General features: G+C 30.8%; 2 protein-coding genes and 1 pseudogene across 2 annotated transcripts in view; 1 reads left to right on the top strand and 2 right to left on the bottom strand.

The window, feature by feature from the left end:
* Positions 1 to 1103: 1103 nt before the first annotated feature.
* On the bottom strand, positions 1104 to 1965 carry LOC136078137 (52 kDa repressor of the inhibitor of the protein kinase-like; annotated as a pseudogene).
* On the bottom strand, positions 1104 to 4341 carry LOC136078136 (zinc finger MYM-type protein 1-like). The gene is made up of 2 exons (XM_065793159.1): positions 4163 to 4341; positions 1104 to 3753 (listed from the first exon to the last, which is right to left on the bottom strand). Exon 2 carries the CDS (start codon positions 3444 to 3446, stop codon positions 2448 to 2450), a length of 999 nt encoding a protein of 332 aa, XP_065649231.1. The 5' UTR covers positions 3447 to 3753; positions 4163 to 4341; the 3' UTR covers positions 1104 to 2447.
* Positions 4342 to 4742: 401 nt separating this feature from the next.
* Positions 4743 to 18112, top strand: part of LOC100210504 (cilia- and flagella-associated protein 47) — a 96877-nt gene continuing 83507 nt past the window's right edge. The window contains exons 1-2 of the mRNA XM_065793158.1: positions 4743 to 5087; positions 9445 to 9599. Of these exons, the coding sequence (XP_065649230.1) occupies positions 4944 to 5087; positions 9445 to 9599 (299 nt within the window). The 5' untranslated portion in view covers positions 4743 to 4943. The remainder of the gene's footprint in view (positions 5088 to 9444; positions 9600 to 18112) is intronic.

Raw genomic sequence — 18112 nt, 5'->3', positions numbered from 1 at the left:
GGTTTGTTACCTGAATATGAATTAATTATTAACGAGTACAAAGAGATCTATGTCAAATTTGGCGTGTGAATTTCTTTTTTTTATGGAAGTTCAAAACCAAATGAAGGATTGGGTTTTTGGTCTAAACAGGCCTCAGAATCTATTCATAAATATTCATATATATATATATATATATATATATTTACGAGAGTTTTTTAAACTGTTCTCTAATCGAAAAACAAATTAACATATACCATAGGAGCAACTTTAGGATTTTTTGATATTCAAGATATATAACTTTAAGATAAGCATGTTCATACTAATTTAAAGTATGTTTTTAGCAAAATAACACGGTGATTAGAGTTTAGCAAAATATTACTTAAAAACTAGGGCCCCAAGGTACAAATACTTGAATAGAATGGAGGATGGAAGGAGGGGGGGGGGGCACTATTTTCTAAAAAAAAACTCTACTATTATGAACGCGACTAAAATTCATGTGTAAAATTGTTACTTAGTAATTTAGGTTTATTTAACGTAATTAAAGTATTATTTTTATTTATTAATATTTACCTTTTAACTGGGGTCTCAATACTTGTCAAAGTACTTGAATGAAAAGGAGCAAGAGGGAGGCACAATGAATATTTAAAAAAAAATCTCGGCCATTATAAGCGTGATTAAATTTTATGTGTAAAATTGTTATGTAGTAAGAAAATATTTAAACGTTGAAAAGTTATGACCTTGTAAAGTTGATATCCTTCCAAATAGAGTTGATTGTGAACTTTACTTGGTCGCCATTTTTAAATGACATGAAATTTTCTTTACATAAGTTAATTTTTTCAATAAATTTTGATCTAGTTTAAAAAATCTCTTCCACATATGGGACAGTGGGACCAGAATTTTCTGGTTAATATTGTTCCTAGACCCCGATTTTTTTAATTAAACATTCTTATTTGACACCAGCATTATTACTACAAAATTTAAAGTCTGTAGCAATTCTAGAAGTTACCTATCTTGAACACCAAAAGTTCATGACCTGTCCGTTTAACCCCCTTTTTTTAAAAGACGTCGCAGGCCCGTACGCAGGATTTTTCGAGGGAGGGTGCGAAATTTGAAAAAGTGGACCATTTTTACAACATTTCAAATATAATGCTTCCAAAATAATACACAAATATAAACTTTATAATGACACACAAGCTTAATAAGCACCGACACCGAATTTGTGTGAAGTAAAATAATTTCAGTCAAAACAGATCGTAATTGTAGACGCCGAGGATATTTTTGTGAAAATATATCAACAATTTTCTCTACGTCGATGACTTTACCATAGTGGATATGCATTAATGCAAGTACAGAAAGTCTTTCTTGCTTCATACTTGCTTTCGAATATGTATGGAGCCTGCGCAATGCACTAGCTCTGCGTTCGCATTCGCAACTGGTCGCTGAGATTGAACAATAAATTTTTAGAAGAGTAAAAATGTTTGGGAATAACTCTTCGTCGCATTCTTTTAATGCTTGCGCTGCAGTTGAAGGACATTCTTCCAGAGGTTTGTTTTGGAAACGATGCTTCCATCGAAACAACTCTTGGGGAAACAAATCAGCAGATGGTAAGTCTTCTGCATAAAATTCGACAACATTTTGATGAAATGCTCCTTCCTCTTCACAGAGAGTAGATAGTACATGCCCCAACAGTTTAGAGGAGAGGATAGAAAGGTCAGAAAATTGACTCTCCAACTCTGAGCTTATGTGGTTAAGGAATGGAATGGCGAGATTTCGTCGATAATACTCTTCAGGATTAATCGCAGGAGCATTGTTGCGCATTATTTGACGTCCAACAGTCCTTGGCTTTGTTGGTTCGGTGTTGACAGAACGTCCTATTTGTTCGGCTTGGGTGTAGACACGCGAAAATTCTTCGTCCATGTCTCTTAAAATGTCTTTATAAACATATTTCACCTCAGCAATTTCATGGTATGCCATGATAATATCCATAGTGCGGCCTTGTAATTTCACAGTTATTCCTTCCAAATGTGACAGGAATTAGTACATAGTCAAGAAACTTATAATAAAGTCAAAAGACGTAAGACTTGTCAGCAGTGAATTAGCATTGTCTCTGGATGTTGTATCCCATGTAACATTTATGAAATCTTCTCCGCATGCATCTTTGTTTGCACCATATGAAATATATACTAGAGCGATAATTACGTAACAGTATGCTTGATAAAAATGTCTGTAGGAGTCATGCCGTGAAGACCACCTTGTTCTACATAGGTCAATGAGACCTTTTCTGGGTTTAGAAATGTCTGGTAATACCTTTATGATGATTGATTGCAGAAGACTCTCGCGCTTTGGACTAGCAAAGAAAAACAGACAACAGTTCTTCAGTTTGGCAATGGTATTTCTATAACAAGATTAAGGCAATGTCCGCTACAGTGGATATATACAGCCTTTGGAGACTCATTCTTTATCTTTCTCTAAACACCTACATTATCACTGGACATATTTGCAGCTCCATCGTATCCTTGACCACCAATTTTTTTTAAATCGAGATTGACGTCTTGCAGAAATTGAATCATGGTGCTAGCAATGACTTCTCCGGTGATTCTTGGAAAATGGAGAAAAGATAAAAATTTTTCACGAATATCTTTGTTTCGATCAACAAATTTAATGCAAAATGCAAGTTCCTCACGATTATGGCTAGTCACGTCGTCTGCAAGAATACTGTAGAACGTAGCAGCTTTTATTTCTTTAACTAAGTCACTACGGATGGTATCGTATCCAATAATTCTTATAATTTCGTTTTGAATACACGGAGAGGTGTATTTCGCATTTCGATTACTGATACCAATATGGGAAAGATGCTGATGTAGGATTTCATCATGTTTCGCAACAATTTGGAGCGCTGCCAAAAAGTTACCCGGGTTGTATTTTATCGAATTATCAGATGCCAACAATGTTTCTTGATCACCTCTCAGAGCAATGCACTGTCTTCCGCAGAAAAGGATTGCCTCAGCTATTGTTTTTACAATGTGTCGATTCCTTTCTATGTTAATCTTTCTTTCTTCATCAAAACGAGTATCAATTTTTTCATTTGGCTTCTTGATTGAATTACAAAACGTCTCTGACAAAATCATTGCATCGCGGTGGCTTATTTTTGTTTGATGGTGTTTTGCCTTCTCGTCTAACTTATGAAACGCGGTAAATGGTTTATTTACGAATATTCCCAAATTCTGTCTTTTGGAGATAGGAATCATTACCGAACAATGGATACAGTATGCGCCATTCAATAATGGAATGTAGACCATCCATTTGTAATCCGTCAAGTATCTTGCCTTGAATTGACGCTGACATTTGTGAAGAAATTGTGACGTAAAAATATATTCTATAGGTGGCTTGAAGTGATTATTTAAGAGAAAGAACTTTTGACTATCATCGAGTGTCCTCATCGCCATACTCAATTCTTCATAATTCATTGTAGCATTCAATATTTTACTAACATCATTGGTGAAAGCGAGAGGTTCAGAATCTGATTGTTTGGTAGTACGAGATATTTTAGCGAGAGGACTATCAATAGAATCATGTTGTTAAGAAATTTCGGTATTAGTATTTGGTGCATTTTCATTGAGAGATTGATTATGATTTTTAGTTTGTTTTTTTGTACACCATCCATCTAGAGATTGACAAGTTTTAGCGGCTGATATTTGTTTTCTTTCATTTTGCTCTTTGCGCCCCATAGTATATGAAGAGTGACTGAGTATGGTCAATTTCTCATAATAATAACTATGCAAATTTTTAAAAAATGAAATTATAAATATATCATATACTAATAATAGCATTGTAAATATAAAAATGAAAATATATTATCAGATAAAAATTTGTGCAACACCAGTAATTTTAGAAAAAATGTGGATGTACCGGATATATATATATATATATATATATATATATATATATATATATATATATATATATATATATATATATATATATATATATATATATATATATATATATATATATATATATATATATATATATATATATCATACACAATAACGTAAAAAACAATTAAAAGCAACATAAAATATTAGTTACCATTGTGTCCAACAATAACATACATAATAATAAATAATATTTGCAATAATAAACAATGAAAATATACGGAATAAATAAAAAAAGGACATCTTACTATATTGGATGAGAAAAAATTGATGTGGTAATCGAAACGTATAATATTAAAATTGTAATATATTAAGAAAACTTAAAGAAAACAAATTAATTAATCTACGATAGCACCTGGTTGCGGTAATAAGCAAACGCGAAACTAAAAACAAAATTGCTTTCAGGAAAAATCGTACGAACGTTAATGAAGACATTATAGTGTTCATAACGACAAGACTTAGCGACGTCAAAAGTGTATAGTACCATAGAATAGAAAAATCTAATCAATATGAAACGAAAAACGTATGCTGTATGCAGTTAAAGGTGCAATTTTTCCAATAAAAAATATAATATTATATAAAATGTGGACCTTTCGAAAATTGATGGGGGGGGGGGAGATGCGTACGCACCCTACGCACCCTTCCTGCGTACGGGCCTGGTGTCGACAGAATATTTTCAAAATTTAGGTTATTATAGTAGGATGTTTCGTGGTTTCCAAAATGCAAACCGTTTCTGGTAGACATTTTTTTCAAATAAATTATTTCCGCAACGGTGTGTACGCCTAATCACGGAAAAATTACGATTAAAAATCGAAGCGTTATAAACATTCCGTAAACTTTTTGTTTAAATTAAGGAAGGTCGTTATGCCGTTACCATGACCATAACAAACAAACTGGCATCTATATTTTCAGATTATCTTGATATATATTAGATTATCCACTTTATCATTCAAATAATTAATAACTATCATTCAAATAATTTGACATTTTTTAAAAAATTGGATTGACTATTAGCCTCTAGTGGAATTTATGGCTAATAAAGGTATTGAAATAAAGCCTGAAAAGGTAGAGTTTCGTAATGCTAAGCCACACGTGCATTATGATATGACAATTTGCATTAAAAATATAGGAAGCAATTCAAAACACATAAAACTCATTCCTCCCGAGACCAAAGTGAGTATAAATTCCTAAAAAGAACATAAACTTTTTTACTATCAATAAGTATCTTTATATATAGATAGTCAATAAATCCATTAAAACTCAAGGTTTATATTCTAGAAAAAGTGAGTAAATATACAAGACTAGGGAATTTAATCAAATTTAAATAAATTTCATTTGATTAAAATTTAATCAAGAGCTTTTTGATTAATTTTACATAAAACATAATTATTTAACTTTATTTTAGAATTAGGTTAATAGTTATTGCTTGTTCAGGTTATTTAATGGGCTATATAGATATTTGTATAACAGAAATCTTAGTTGTTAAATCTAATAAAATAAGTTTTAAGAAGAGATCACAGATTAAAAGTGAAACTCTAGAGTATAATTTTTTTCTTTACTGAAAATGTTAAACTTTTTTCAAATTTTATTTTTATGCAGTAAAATTATCAATTCAAAATTATAGTGATAAGCATGGATTTTTTCAAATTTTTTTTAAGCAAATTAAAAAACATAAAAATTATAAAAAAACTTTAAAAAAAATTTATATATATATATATATATATATATATATATATATATATATATATATATATATATATATATATATATATATATATATATATATATATATATATATATATATATATATTTCAATTCTACAGTTAAGCGACCTGAAATAAATCTATTTTTTATTTTAAAAAAAAACGGAGGTTTATAGATGTATATCAAAATAATGGAGGTGCATAAATGCATGTCAAAGTAATTGTATATTTATAATAATAAATGATAGTTATTATTATTTATAATGATTATTTGTATATTTATAATAATAGTTAATAATAATCATAAAAAAATATTTAAAATGATAGTTATAATATTTATAATAAATATTTTATGATATTTTCAAAGTGTCTACCAGTGAGAGCGTGAAATTAGAATATATATATATATATATATATATATATATATATATATATATATATATATATATATATATATATATATATATGTATATATATATATATATATATATATATTTATATATATATATATATATATATATATATATATATATATATATATATATATATATATATATATATATATATATAACAACAACAGTAACGACATATATTCTGAAACAAAAGTTTTTACATTTCATGGTTATTTACAAATAGTACAAGTACTAATCTAAAGTAAACACCAATTAAATAATAATAGCAATTGTATAATAATTTTAAAGTAAAGTTAATGAGGAAAATTATAATAATAACAATAATAATATTAGATATAGTAGTGACAATAGTAATGAATATATTAGTAATAATAATAACAATAACATTAATAACAATAATAATATAATAATAATCTTACAAACAATAATAGTAATATTGATAAATATTACAGATCAATATTAAGTAATATTAATAAGTAATAATGACAATAATAAAAATGAAAATAAAATGTAAATAATATTAACATCAAATATAATAATGATGCTAATAACAATAGCCATAATATTCAGGGCCGATAAAACAGGTTTCGAAGTGGAAGGGGACTTAATTTGTTAGAGTGCAACTATTAAAGTAGATTGGATAAATCACGAATAATACCTTTGCTGATTTTTTCAATGACTTGTTTGGTATGAGTAAGTAGGTGTCTTCAGCAAAATGCTAAGTTTTTGAAAAGATTAGAGAGATATTAAGATACTATAGTGTTCCAATTTACTTAGGAGGATGGATTGATCAACAGAATAAAAAGCTTTCTTTAAGTCAAGAAACACTTCAAATGTTAAAAGTTTATTGGCAAAAGCTTTTCTCAAAGTTTCAGCTATTTTAATAAGTGCATGTGTTGTGGAGTGTTTGTTACAAAATTCTTACTAATGTTTATAGAGACATTGATTTTTGTCAAGAAAGCTATAAAGTAGGGGTGCACTGATGCCTACTTTTAACCGATGTCAATGCCAATTAGTACAGGCCGATACTGATGCATCGGCATTGGCCATAAATTCAATTTTGTACTCTTTTTTTTTACTAATAGGTAAATTAGGATTTTTTTTCAAATATATTGCTAACTGTCAATTTTAATGCTTGTTTATTTGCTATAATTTGCTTACTACTTAGATGCTTTGCTCATTGTTGATTTATTTTTTATTTATTTTTGTTTCTAAGTTTAATTTCTAAATATAGTTAGTAATATATATATATATATATTTATGAAAAATGCTTTTTTTTTTCTATATCAAAATATTCTATTAGACTATTTCGATTCATTCATATGTATATATATATATATATATATATATATATATATATATATATATATATATATATATATATATATATATATATGAATAAATCAAAATAATCTAATAGAATATTTTGATATAGACAAAAATAAGCGTTCAAAGCAATTTGTAAATTTTGCTAAATGTAAATATCAAAAAGAGGAAAATCTTGCAGAGTTTTTTTTTTAATTTTACATTACATTTCTGTTTATTGAATTTAAACTTATCTCTTTGTATAGGTTGGATCCATAAGTCATATAATTGCTTTCCATTAATATAAAAAGACACTAAATGCAGGTAGCTTCTGATAAAAAATGGTTCAAAAAGTATTTAAAGGTTTAGTGGTTGGAGATATGTCTATAAAAAAACTTAGGCTTATTCATGCATTTTCGTTTATAGAATAATTATATTTTTGCATACAATATAGGAACACAAAAATAAATAAAATTTTTAAAATAATCGACATCAGCTGATGGTTACCAAGACTAATCCCAATGCCGATGCATAGACTAAATAGTCGATGCATTGGCGGGCTGATGTCGATGCATCAGTGCACCCTTATTATAAAGTCTGTTGTGCATGGTTTTTTCAAATATTTTGCTAATGTTAGATAGAAGAGAAATTGGTCAATAATTTGTGTGGTCCTATATAATAAGTATAGATATTCCCAGTAATAACATTTAAAAGTTATGGCTTTTAGGCAGATTTTAGCTGACCAAAATAAGAAATATAGAATAGCTGCAATAGCTGCAATAGCTCAGACACATTTAAACAAAAGTTAAGAATAGATAAATTTTTTAAAATGTATTTGTCTATTACTTCCAGCATAGAAAAAAAAAAAGATAAGTGTGGTACTACCAGGAATGTAGAAGGTGGGAGTTTGAATAAGTTTTGAATCATTTAAGTTCCATTATTACAATGTATCAAGCATATCTGGCCTAATACATTGTAATATTGGATCAATATCAGGATCGGTAAGTTTTTTTCTCAATCCTTTTTCATTATACTTCAGTTTTGGATTTTTTATAGTCTCAGATCAAGGACTATCTTAGCTTTATAAGATCTTTTTTCTTCAATAAAATTGTTATTGCTCTTGCTTTCTTTTTTTATTTCTAGTTTACGTCTTGAGTTTAATATAAAAAAATAATAATAATAAAAAATGAATCAGTGTTTTAAAAAAATCAACTTTTTCATCAAGTTAAAAAATTTATATAAGTTTATTAAATAGAAAATTTGTTATGTGTTGATCTAGTTAGTGATGTAAAACTATATTTTGAGATTTGTCTCTAGTAAGTTTTTATATACCTTTTAATAAACTTTCTTAAACTCTCAACCACGATGATGTTATTCAAGTGTTTGTTTAACATTTATTCAAATCCATTTAACTAAAATAGAAAATACAAAAATATATTTAAGTTTCTTTAAAGTTCAGTGAGGCAGTTTCCTTTTTCTTTTTTTTAATTAATGATGAAAGTTTTAAAAATTTAAGGAAACTTAGGAAGGGATGGGAAAAAGAAGTTGTTGGAAAAATTTTTTGGTCACATTTTTGGCAAATCTTTTATAAGATCTAAATCTTATTTTAATTCTTTATCTAAATCTTTTATAATTGTTTAATTGTTATAACTTTTTTTTGGTCACCATTAAGAAAAAGAAGATGTTACATTAAGTAATGAAGTATGTAAATAAGTAGGAGCTCTAAGTTTTTTATGGCTTTATAGCTGTTTTTTTAAATCTTGCTTGTATTAGATTATTTGACCTAATGAGTCTAAAAATTCACAGTGATAAATCTGATTTATGTCATTATGACATCATCCATAACAATTTATGATGACTATAATGTATAAAATTTTTAATACAAATTGCTTTGTCTATTTTGAAAGCATTGAATCATGTAGACAATTGGTGTTCCAATTTAAATTTTTAAAGATATAGCTCTTTGATCCATTGTAAAAATGAATATTTTTTAGAGCTGATTTTTTTTTTTAATTTACTGCAATTCGTTTCAATTTTTTTTTATTTATATAATATACATTTGAATTTGTTTTAGAGGTCCATTTATTATCGCTGGTTTTTTATTTTCAGAACTTCTCTATGAAATCTACTATAACTGAAACAACTATTCCTGTTGGCCTTAATCACAAATTGCTTATTGAGTATTTTAATGAAGAAGATGTTAATTGTAGCGATAAGCTTGAAATTCTAGTTGATAATGAACCCATTGATGTAATGCTATTATCGTAAGTATCACACATAATTATATATATGTACATACACACACACATACTTAGATTTCCTAATATTTTTTTCTAAAGTATCACCTTTTATGATAATATTCTATAGCAATCTTAATTGTAAACGTTTTGTAACTAAAGCAAACTTTTTATTTCAAGTTTCTTTCAATGAAAGTATTAAAAGTATTTTTTCTAATATTTTTTCTAAAGTTCACCCAGTATTTACTTTAAAACAACCTCCTAATTTACTCAAAAAACTTGTTTTTTCAAATATTGAAGTAACCAACAAGAAAGTTGAATTATTTAAATGCTATTTAAATATTATTTATTACTTATTTAAATAAAGATACTCATGCAAAATTTTTAAGCTCTACTTTCAAAAAGTAAATGAGCTTGAAGCATCTAATGGCACTATTTAGTTGAAGAATCTATTTACTATGGCACTTAAACTCTAATGGTATTTAAACTCTAATGGCATTTGGCAAACTCTAATGGCATATATGGCACTTATACTCTAATGGCATTTAATCTCTACTTTCAAAAAGTAAATGAGCTTGATGCATCTAATGGCACTATTTACATAAAGCATCTAATGGCACAATCTGCTTCATGCCCTGCTGCCTTGTAGGATACGTATTTTCAGGCAAAGGCTAGGAGATGTCAACTCCAACTTAAAACACCCCCTGCCTCGGGGCTCTTGGTTTAGTAAAGGCTAGATATGATGTCTCGATAAAAATACTCATTTTGGGCAGATGTTATATGCATCCAGTTACTGTCTTGTAGAAGGCCTCCTAGACAAAGACTTAAGGGGTAAACAGGTTCTATCTGTTGACCATCCTCACACCCCTACTTCATCTATTAGGCTGGCGCAGATGTATTTTTAATACCTTGTTTCCAGTTTAGAATGTTGAATGCTGGATCTTCTTGACTCAATGCATGGGTTTTACTTGTGTGTCTGTTTTTATGACTAGGCAACTCATTCTATTATCTCCTTATGAGGGTACAGCTCTAAAACTCAGTTTTATGGTTCTGAGGCCGGCTGGTAGTCAGGTTTCTCAAACTCTGTGGTAGCTCTCAGAGAGGCTGATTCCATCAACAGCTGAAAAATATGAAAGTATTAACAGTGCCATGTTGTGCATGGATGGTGTCCCTGTTTGTACTTTTGGTGTACATTGCAGAGGCCACATTTGGAGCCCTTTGTTACAACTTAGGTTTTATTAATAGTAATGTGGCAATTGCTCGGGCTGTTAAACAGTGTTCTGAGTATCTATGCTTTGAGTCAAGTTATTCAACAAATTTAAAAATAAATAAAGTATCAAAAACTATAAAACACAAAAAACCATCATCATCACCAAGTTCTTTAAACCTATCATTCACTAATATTCGTGGTCTTCGAAGTAACTTTTCTTCTGTTGAGTTGTATCTCTTGCAAAGTTCACCAGACCTACTTGCTCATTGTGAGAAAAATTTAAGTTCAGTTGTCTTATCATGCGATCTAAGTGTTGATGGTTATCTTCCTTTAATTCGTAAAGATTCCAATAGTCACATGCTTTGCCTGGGCATTTACATTCATAAGAATTCACCTATTTGTTGTGAAACTAGGTTTGAATCCACAGACTATTCTTTCATGTGCTTTCGTTTAGCACCACTTCACTCTATCGCCTTTCTGTTTGTTCTAAATTGCTCTCCTTCATATCAAGGCTGCACTCTTTTTAATGTTATTTTTGATCATATTGACCAAGCCCTCTCTCTTTATCCATCAGCTAGTATTGTTGTTGTCGGTGACTTTAATGCTCACCACACTGAATGGCTTGGCTCTAGTGTCAGTGATTCTGCTGGCATTAAAGCCTACAACTTTTCCCTTTCTCAATCCCTAACTCAAATAGTCAACATTCCAACTCGCTTTCCAGACAACCTGAATCATTTACCTTCTCTACTCGACTTATGTCTTGTTTCTGACCCAAGTCAGTGCTCAGTTTCTCCACATTCACCCTTTGGTGCTTCTGATCACAGTTTGATCTCTTTAAAACTAATATCTCATTCTTCTTCATCACCTGAATCCTCCTATCATTGTACCTATTACAACTACTTTAAAGCTGACTGGGATTCTTTCTGTGATTTTCTTTGTGATGGCCCTTGGGTAGAAATCTTTCGTCTTCCTGTCGACAAATGTACTTTTTACATAACTTCGTGGATTCAAGCTGGCATGGAATCTTTTGTTTCCTCTTGACAATTTCAGGTCAAGCCTCACTCTCCTCCATGGTTTTTCTCACACTGTGCTGCTGCGATTGCCAATCAAAACCATTACTTCCATATCTATCAGCAAAACAATTCTCCAGAAAACAGACGTCTGTTTATTACTGCTAGAAACAACTGTAAAAAGGTTTTGTCTAACGCCAAAGCCCGCTATTCTCAGGTCATGAAATCTTGTATCTCATCTCAAAAATTAGGCTCTCGTGACTTCTGGAGAATCTTTAATGGTATTAATAATAAGGGCAAATCTGTAATTCCACCTCTCTTGTATGGTTCAGACTTTGTCACCTCACCTAAAGACAAAGCCAAACTGTTTGCTAAAAACTTTTCATCAATATCATCTCTTGATTTCACTAGTTGCATTCTACCTGATATTGCCAACAAACAGGTCAATCCATTGCTTGACATTCGTATCACTCCAGCTTCTGTATCTAAAATGATTTCCTGCCTAGACTCTTCTACAGCTTGTGGCCCAGACAACATACCTGTTATTGTCTTGCAGAAGTGTTCTCTGGAGCTGTCGTCTATACTCTCAAAACTATTCAACAAGTGCTTATCAAAGTTTTGTTTTCCAGCCTGCTGGAAAGCGGCATCTGTTATCCCTATCTTCAAAAATTCTGGAGAGCGATCTGATTCGTCTAACTACCGTCCCATTAGTATTCTTCCTATCATAAGCAAGGTTTTTGAATCTTTAGTTAACAAACACTTAGTTTCTCATCTTGAATCAAATAGCTTACTTTCTGACCATCAATATGGATTTCGATTTTCTTGTTCTACAGCTGACTTGGAGGTTAAGGCCATCACTCTTGACATTTCTAAAGCTTTTGATAAATTTTGGCATGCTGGTCTTCTCCATAAGCTTTTTTCTTAGGGTGTATCTGGCAACATCTTTAAGATCATTGAATCCTTTCTTTCCAATCGTAGTATAAAAGTTGTCCTCGATGAATAGCACTCTTCTTCTTATTCTGTAACTTCAGGGGTTCCTCAAGGTTCAATCCTTGGCCCTATACTCTTTTTAATTTACATTAACGATCTTCCAGATATTCTCACATCTAAAGTGGCATTGTTTGCTGATGATACTACCATCTATTCTTGTCATGATAAGATGCCAACACTCTCTGATTGCTTGGAGTTGGCATCTGAACTTGAAAAGGATTTCACTTCTGCTACAGCATGGGGCTCACAATGGCTGGTGAACTTCAATACAGATAAAACTCAATTTTTTTTAGCCAATCGTTATCGCAATAATTTAGATTTTCCTGTATATATGAACGGTGATGTACTCGATGAGTCATCTACTCATCATCTTCTAGGATTAACTCTTACTTCCGATCCTTCTTGGAAATGATATATCAAATCTGTTGCAAAATTAGCATCTGCTAAGGTTGGATCTCTTTATCAAGCTTGACACTTTCTTACTTCGGATTCTATTCTCTATCTCTATAAATCTCAAATCCGGTCTTGTATTGAATACTGTTGCCATATCTGGGGCGGATCTTCTAATGATGCCCTTTCTCTTTTAGACAAGGTCCAAAAATGCATTGTAAACATAGTTGGACCTGCTCTTGCAGCCAACCTCCAACCATTATCACATTGTCATAATGTTTTTTTTCTCGAACATAGGTTCTTTGGAATTCACTTCCTTCATCTTGCTTTCCTGATTCATGAAATTTGCAATCCTTGAAGTCGTCCGGCAATTGCTATCTTGCTCTACAATCTTCTTCTTTTCTCATCCAGTAACTTCAAACTCTAATCAGTGGTTGCTTGCAGCCTTATTGGAAGCAAAGATGTTTGAAAAAAAACAAAAACAAAAACAAGCTATATATACTGGTAAAACCAATAATTTAAGATTATGAATAAATATCTAGCTGCAGAACTGGTCTATCAACTTTTCAAAATTTCAATACTCAATATTGCAGAAACACTGTATAAAATTTTTCCCTGGCTAATGCCCTGTATATTTTCTTGAGATATTTGTTTGTATATGTATATATATATATATATATATATATATATATATATATATATATATATATATATATATATATATATATATTCATGTCAGATCAGGTTATCCTGCTACTTGTCAGGTTATCCTGCTTGTCAGGTTATCCTGCTTCTTGTCAGATCAGGTTATCCTGCTACTGGTAACATGTAACCCAGTACATTCTGCTTCATGTCCTGCTGCCTTGTAGGATACGCCTTTTTAGGCAAAGGCTAGGAGATGCCAACTCCGATTTAAAACACCCCCTGCCTTGGGGCTCTTGGTTGAGTAAAGGCTAGAGATGGTGTCTCGATAAAAATACTCATCTTGGGCAGATGTTAAATGCACCCAGCTACTGTCTTGTAGAAGGCCTCCTAGGCAAAGACTTAAGGGGTAAACAGATTCTATCTGTAGACCAGATGTATTTTTAATACCTTGTTTCCAGTTTAGGATGTTGAATGCTGGATCTTCTTGACTCAATGCATGGGTTTGCTTGTGTCACTGTATTTATGACTAGGCAACTCATTCTATTATCTCCTTATGAGGGTACAGCTCTAAAACTCAGTTTTATGGTTCTGAGGCCGGCTGGTAGTCAGGTTTCTCGAACTCTGTGGTAGCTCTCAGAGAGGCTGATTCCATCAACAGCTGAAAAATATCAAAGTATTAACAATGCCATGTTGCGCATGGATGGTGTCCCTGTTTGTACTTTTGGTGTGCATTGCGGAGGCCACATTTGGAGCCCTTTGTTATGGCTTAGGGTTTATTAGTAGTAATGAGGCAATTGCTTGGGCTATTAAACGGTGTTCTAAGTACTATCTATGCTTTGATTCAAGTTCTTCAATCTAATTTAAAAATGAATAAAGTACCAAAAACTATAAAACACAAAAAACCATCATCATCACCAAGTTCTTTAAACCTATCATTCACTAATATTCGTGGTCTTCGAAGTAACTTTTCTTCTGTTGAGTCTTATCTCTTGCAAAGTTCACCAGACCTACTTGCTCTTTGTGAGACTAATTTGAGTTCAGCTGTCTCATCTTGTGATCTTAGTGTTAGATTTGCTAACAGTAATAACTGACAGGTTTTATCGTGCATTAGATGAAGGTGTAGAGGTTAAGGCCATTGCTCTTGACATTTCAAAAGCGTTTAATAAAGTTTAGCATGCTGGTCTTCTCCATAAACTTTCTTCTTATGGTGTATCCGGCTACATCTTTAAGATCATTGAATCCTTCCTTTCCAATCGTAGTGTAAAAGTTGTCCTCGATGGACAACACTCTTCTTCTTATTCTGTAACTTCAGGGGTTCCTCAAGGTTCTATCCTCGGCCCTATGCTCTTTTTAATTTACATTAACGATCTTCCAGATATTCTCACATCTAAGGTGGCATTGTTTGCTGATGATACTACCATATATTCTTGTTATGATAAGAAACCAACACCCTCTGATTGCTTGGAGGGGGCATTTGAGCTTGAAAGGGATCTCACTTCTGCTACAGCATGGGGCTCACAGTGGCTGGTGAACTTTAATTCCGATTAAACTCAATTTTTTTCAGCCAATCGTTATCGCAATAATTTAGATCTTCCTATATTTATGAACGGTGAGGTACTCGATGAGTCACCTACTCTTTATCTTCTAGGATTAACTCTTACTTCCAATCTTTCTTGGAAACCATATATCAAATCAGTTGCAAAATTAGCATCTGCTAAGGTTGCATCTCTTTATCAAGCTCGCCACTTTCTTACTCTGGATTCTATTCTCTATCTCTATAAATCTCAAATCCGGCCTTGTATGGAATACTGTTGCCATATCTGGGGCGGATCTTCTAATGATGCCCTTTCTCTTTTAGACAAGGTGCAAAAACGCATTGTAAACATAGTTGGACCTGCTCTTGCAGCCAACCTTCAACCATTATCACATCGTCGTAATGTTGCTTCTCTTTCTCTTTTCTACAAATACTATAATGGGCACTGCTCTAAAAAGCTAGCGTCTCTTGTGCCATCTACTAAAATTCATTCTCGTGTTACTCGTCATTCAATTAAGTGTCATCCTTTTTCTGTGACTGTTCCTAAGTGCTCCAAAAATGTTATTCGTCTAGTTTTTTTTCTCGAACATCTGTTCTTTGGAATTTGCTTCCTTCATCTTGCTTTCCTGATTCATCTAATTTGCAATCTTTTAAATCGTCCGTCAATCGTTATCTTGCTCTACAATCTTCATCTTTTCTCTTACAGTAACTTCCAACTTTAATTAGTGGCTGCTTGCAGTCTTGTTGGAAGCAAAGATGTTTAAATATATATATATATATATATATATATATATATATATATATATATATATATATATATATATATATATATATATATATATATATATATAGTATATATGTTACTGTTACCTGCAGTACCAGGAATTAACTAAATGCTAATGTTTATAATATAATTTAATATTGCAACTCTGAATTTCATGTGTTACCACAATCATCAGGCAAGTAGTAAAAGTTTAATTTTGCTAAGATTTATTTTGTGGGCGTTATGGTTTATACTTGTATTTCAGATCATTATGGGACGGAAATTGATTAGTAGTTAGAATAACAATATTATTAATTTGTTTTTAGTTAACTAATAGTTGTGAAATGATTATATGTTTAATATTGTTTAAAATATTTGTTTATGTGATAATGTGCATTATATATATATATTAAATAAACAAAAATTAAAATTGATATAAAGATATATATAATGTTATGAAATTAAATAAAATAGCTTTGTATTTGTAATTTATTAGTTAGCCTAGTGATATATGGAGTAGATTAATGTAGTTGTTTTTAATTGTTAATCAGGTTTGTAACAATCTTTGTATTTTTTTAATAAGAACTTATTTTCGTGGCATCACTTTGATACAATTTTGTTTCTTTTGTTAAGCAGCTCCTCAGGTTTTAGATACGATATAATAGCAAATTTCTCATACAGACATAGTGGGCATCTTTTGGAAATATTTGAGTAGGGGGTACAGACTTGAGAGTAGACCATGTTAGTATAAGGGTTTCATTAAAATTGTTTTTTAAGTCTCAGATGTAATTTGATAGTGCGATACACTTTTTGTAATTAATATTACTGAATAATGATTTGTGGTTGTTATATCTGGTTTTCCGCTCACCTTCCATTAATCCAATATAAACTTTGTTGGGTTTATTTTTTACTGCAATGATGCATTTATATATAATATTTTTGAATTTGCACTTACCATTCAGGGGGCATTCTGCTTTGTTTCGACAATTGCATTTTGGGTCATTATTTTCAATTCTTGGGAAGATAGTTTTTTTGTTGTGGTTTTTTATAATTTTTTCTGTATTTTCAGTGCAATTGTAGCTTACCTTTACAGTGTTTCTGTTTAAGATTTTGTGATGTTTGTCTTAGGGAAGTTTTTTTCAAGTAAATACAAGAACATTTTTGCAATATTTGTGGAGACGTTTTTATATACTTGTTGACCTCAATCTTTAGTTTACAGTTTACAGTTAGTAGTTCATAATTTACAGTTAGTAAGTAGTTAGACTATCCCATAAAACTTTACATAGCTATAATTGAACCTAAAATCTATATATGGCGGTTGAAAAGTTGGTCATAATAATTTCTTCTATTTTGATTGGTTTAGTACAAGAAAAACAAACATAGATCAAATTTAAAGCAAACTAGAGCAAAATAATACCAATGTTTCTATTAGTTGTGTAAATTGCTCTCTTATCCAAACAGGTTATATTTTTTGGGACCAAGCAAGCAGTCACTGCTAAATAAATAAAAGCCTAATACCTCTAGTAGGCCAAGGACTGCAAACATTTGTAATGGCTTAACACAAACTCCTGTTAAGAGCAAATCGAGTTGAATTACATATTATTGCACGCATTGTTGTTGCTCTTTCATTTTTCATATGCAACCTAGATCTTTGAAAAATTGAGTTACTAATTCAAATTGTTTTTGCTACATTTTTGATCCAGAACATATGTCATATCACCTGGTTAATGATTGCCTTCATAAGAAGTTTTTTTAATCTTCCATTGTTTAGAAGTTCATCAGATATGAATCCAATTTAAAATATAAAAATAGTCAACATGCAGAGAGCTTCACAGAATAGACAAACTTCCAAAATCTCATTGATTTTACTTTAAATAATGTATAAAAAAATAATGTATATGACCATGTAATCAAGGAAATGTGCCCAAAATTTGAAAATGGTACTCTAAAAGCTGTTTAAAAGTTGGTCAAACTAAAAGGTGCATCATGTATATATAT

Source organism: Hydra vulgaris, chromosome 03 (genome assembly GCF_038396675.1).
Source record: "Hydra vulgaris chromosome 03, alternate assembly HydraT2T_AEP".
Lineage (NCBI taxonomy): Eukaryota > Metazoa > Cnidaria > Hydrozoa > Anthoathecata > Hydridae > Hydra > Hydra vulgaris.
The sequence above is the reverse complement of the archived record's forward strand: the minus strand, read 5'-3'. Positions and strand labels throughout refer to the sequence as shown.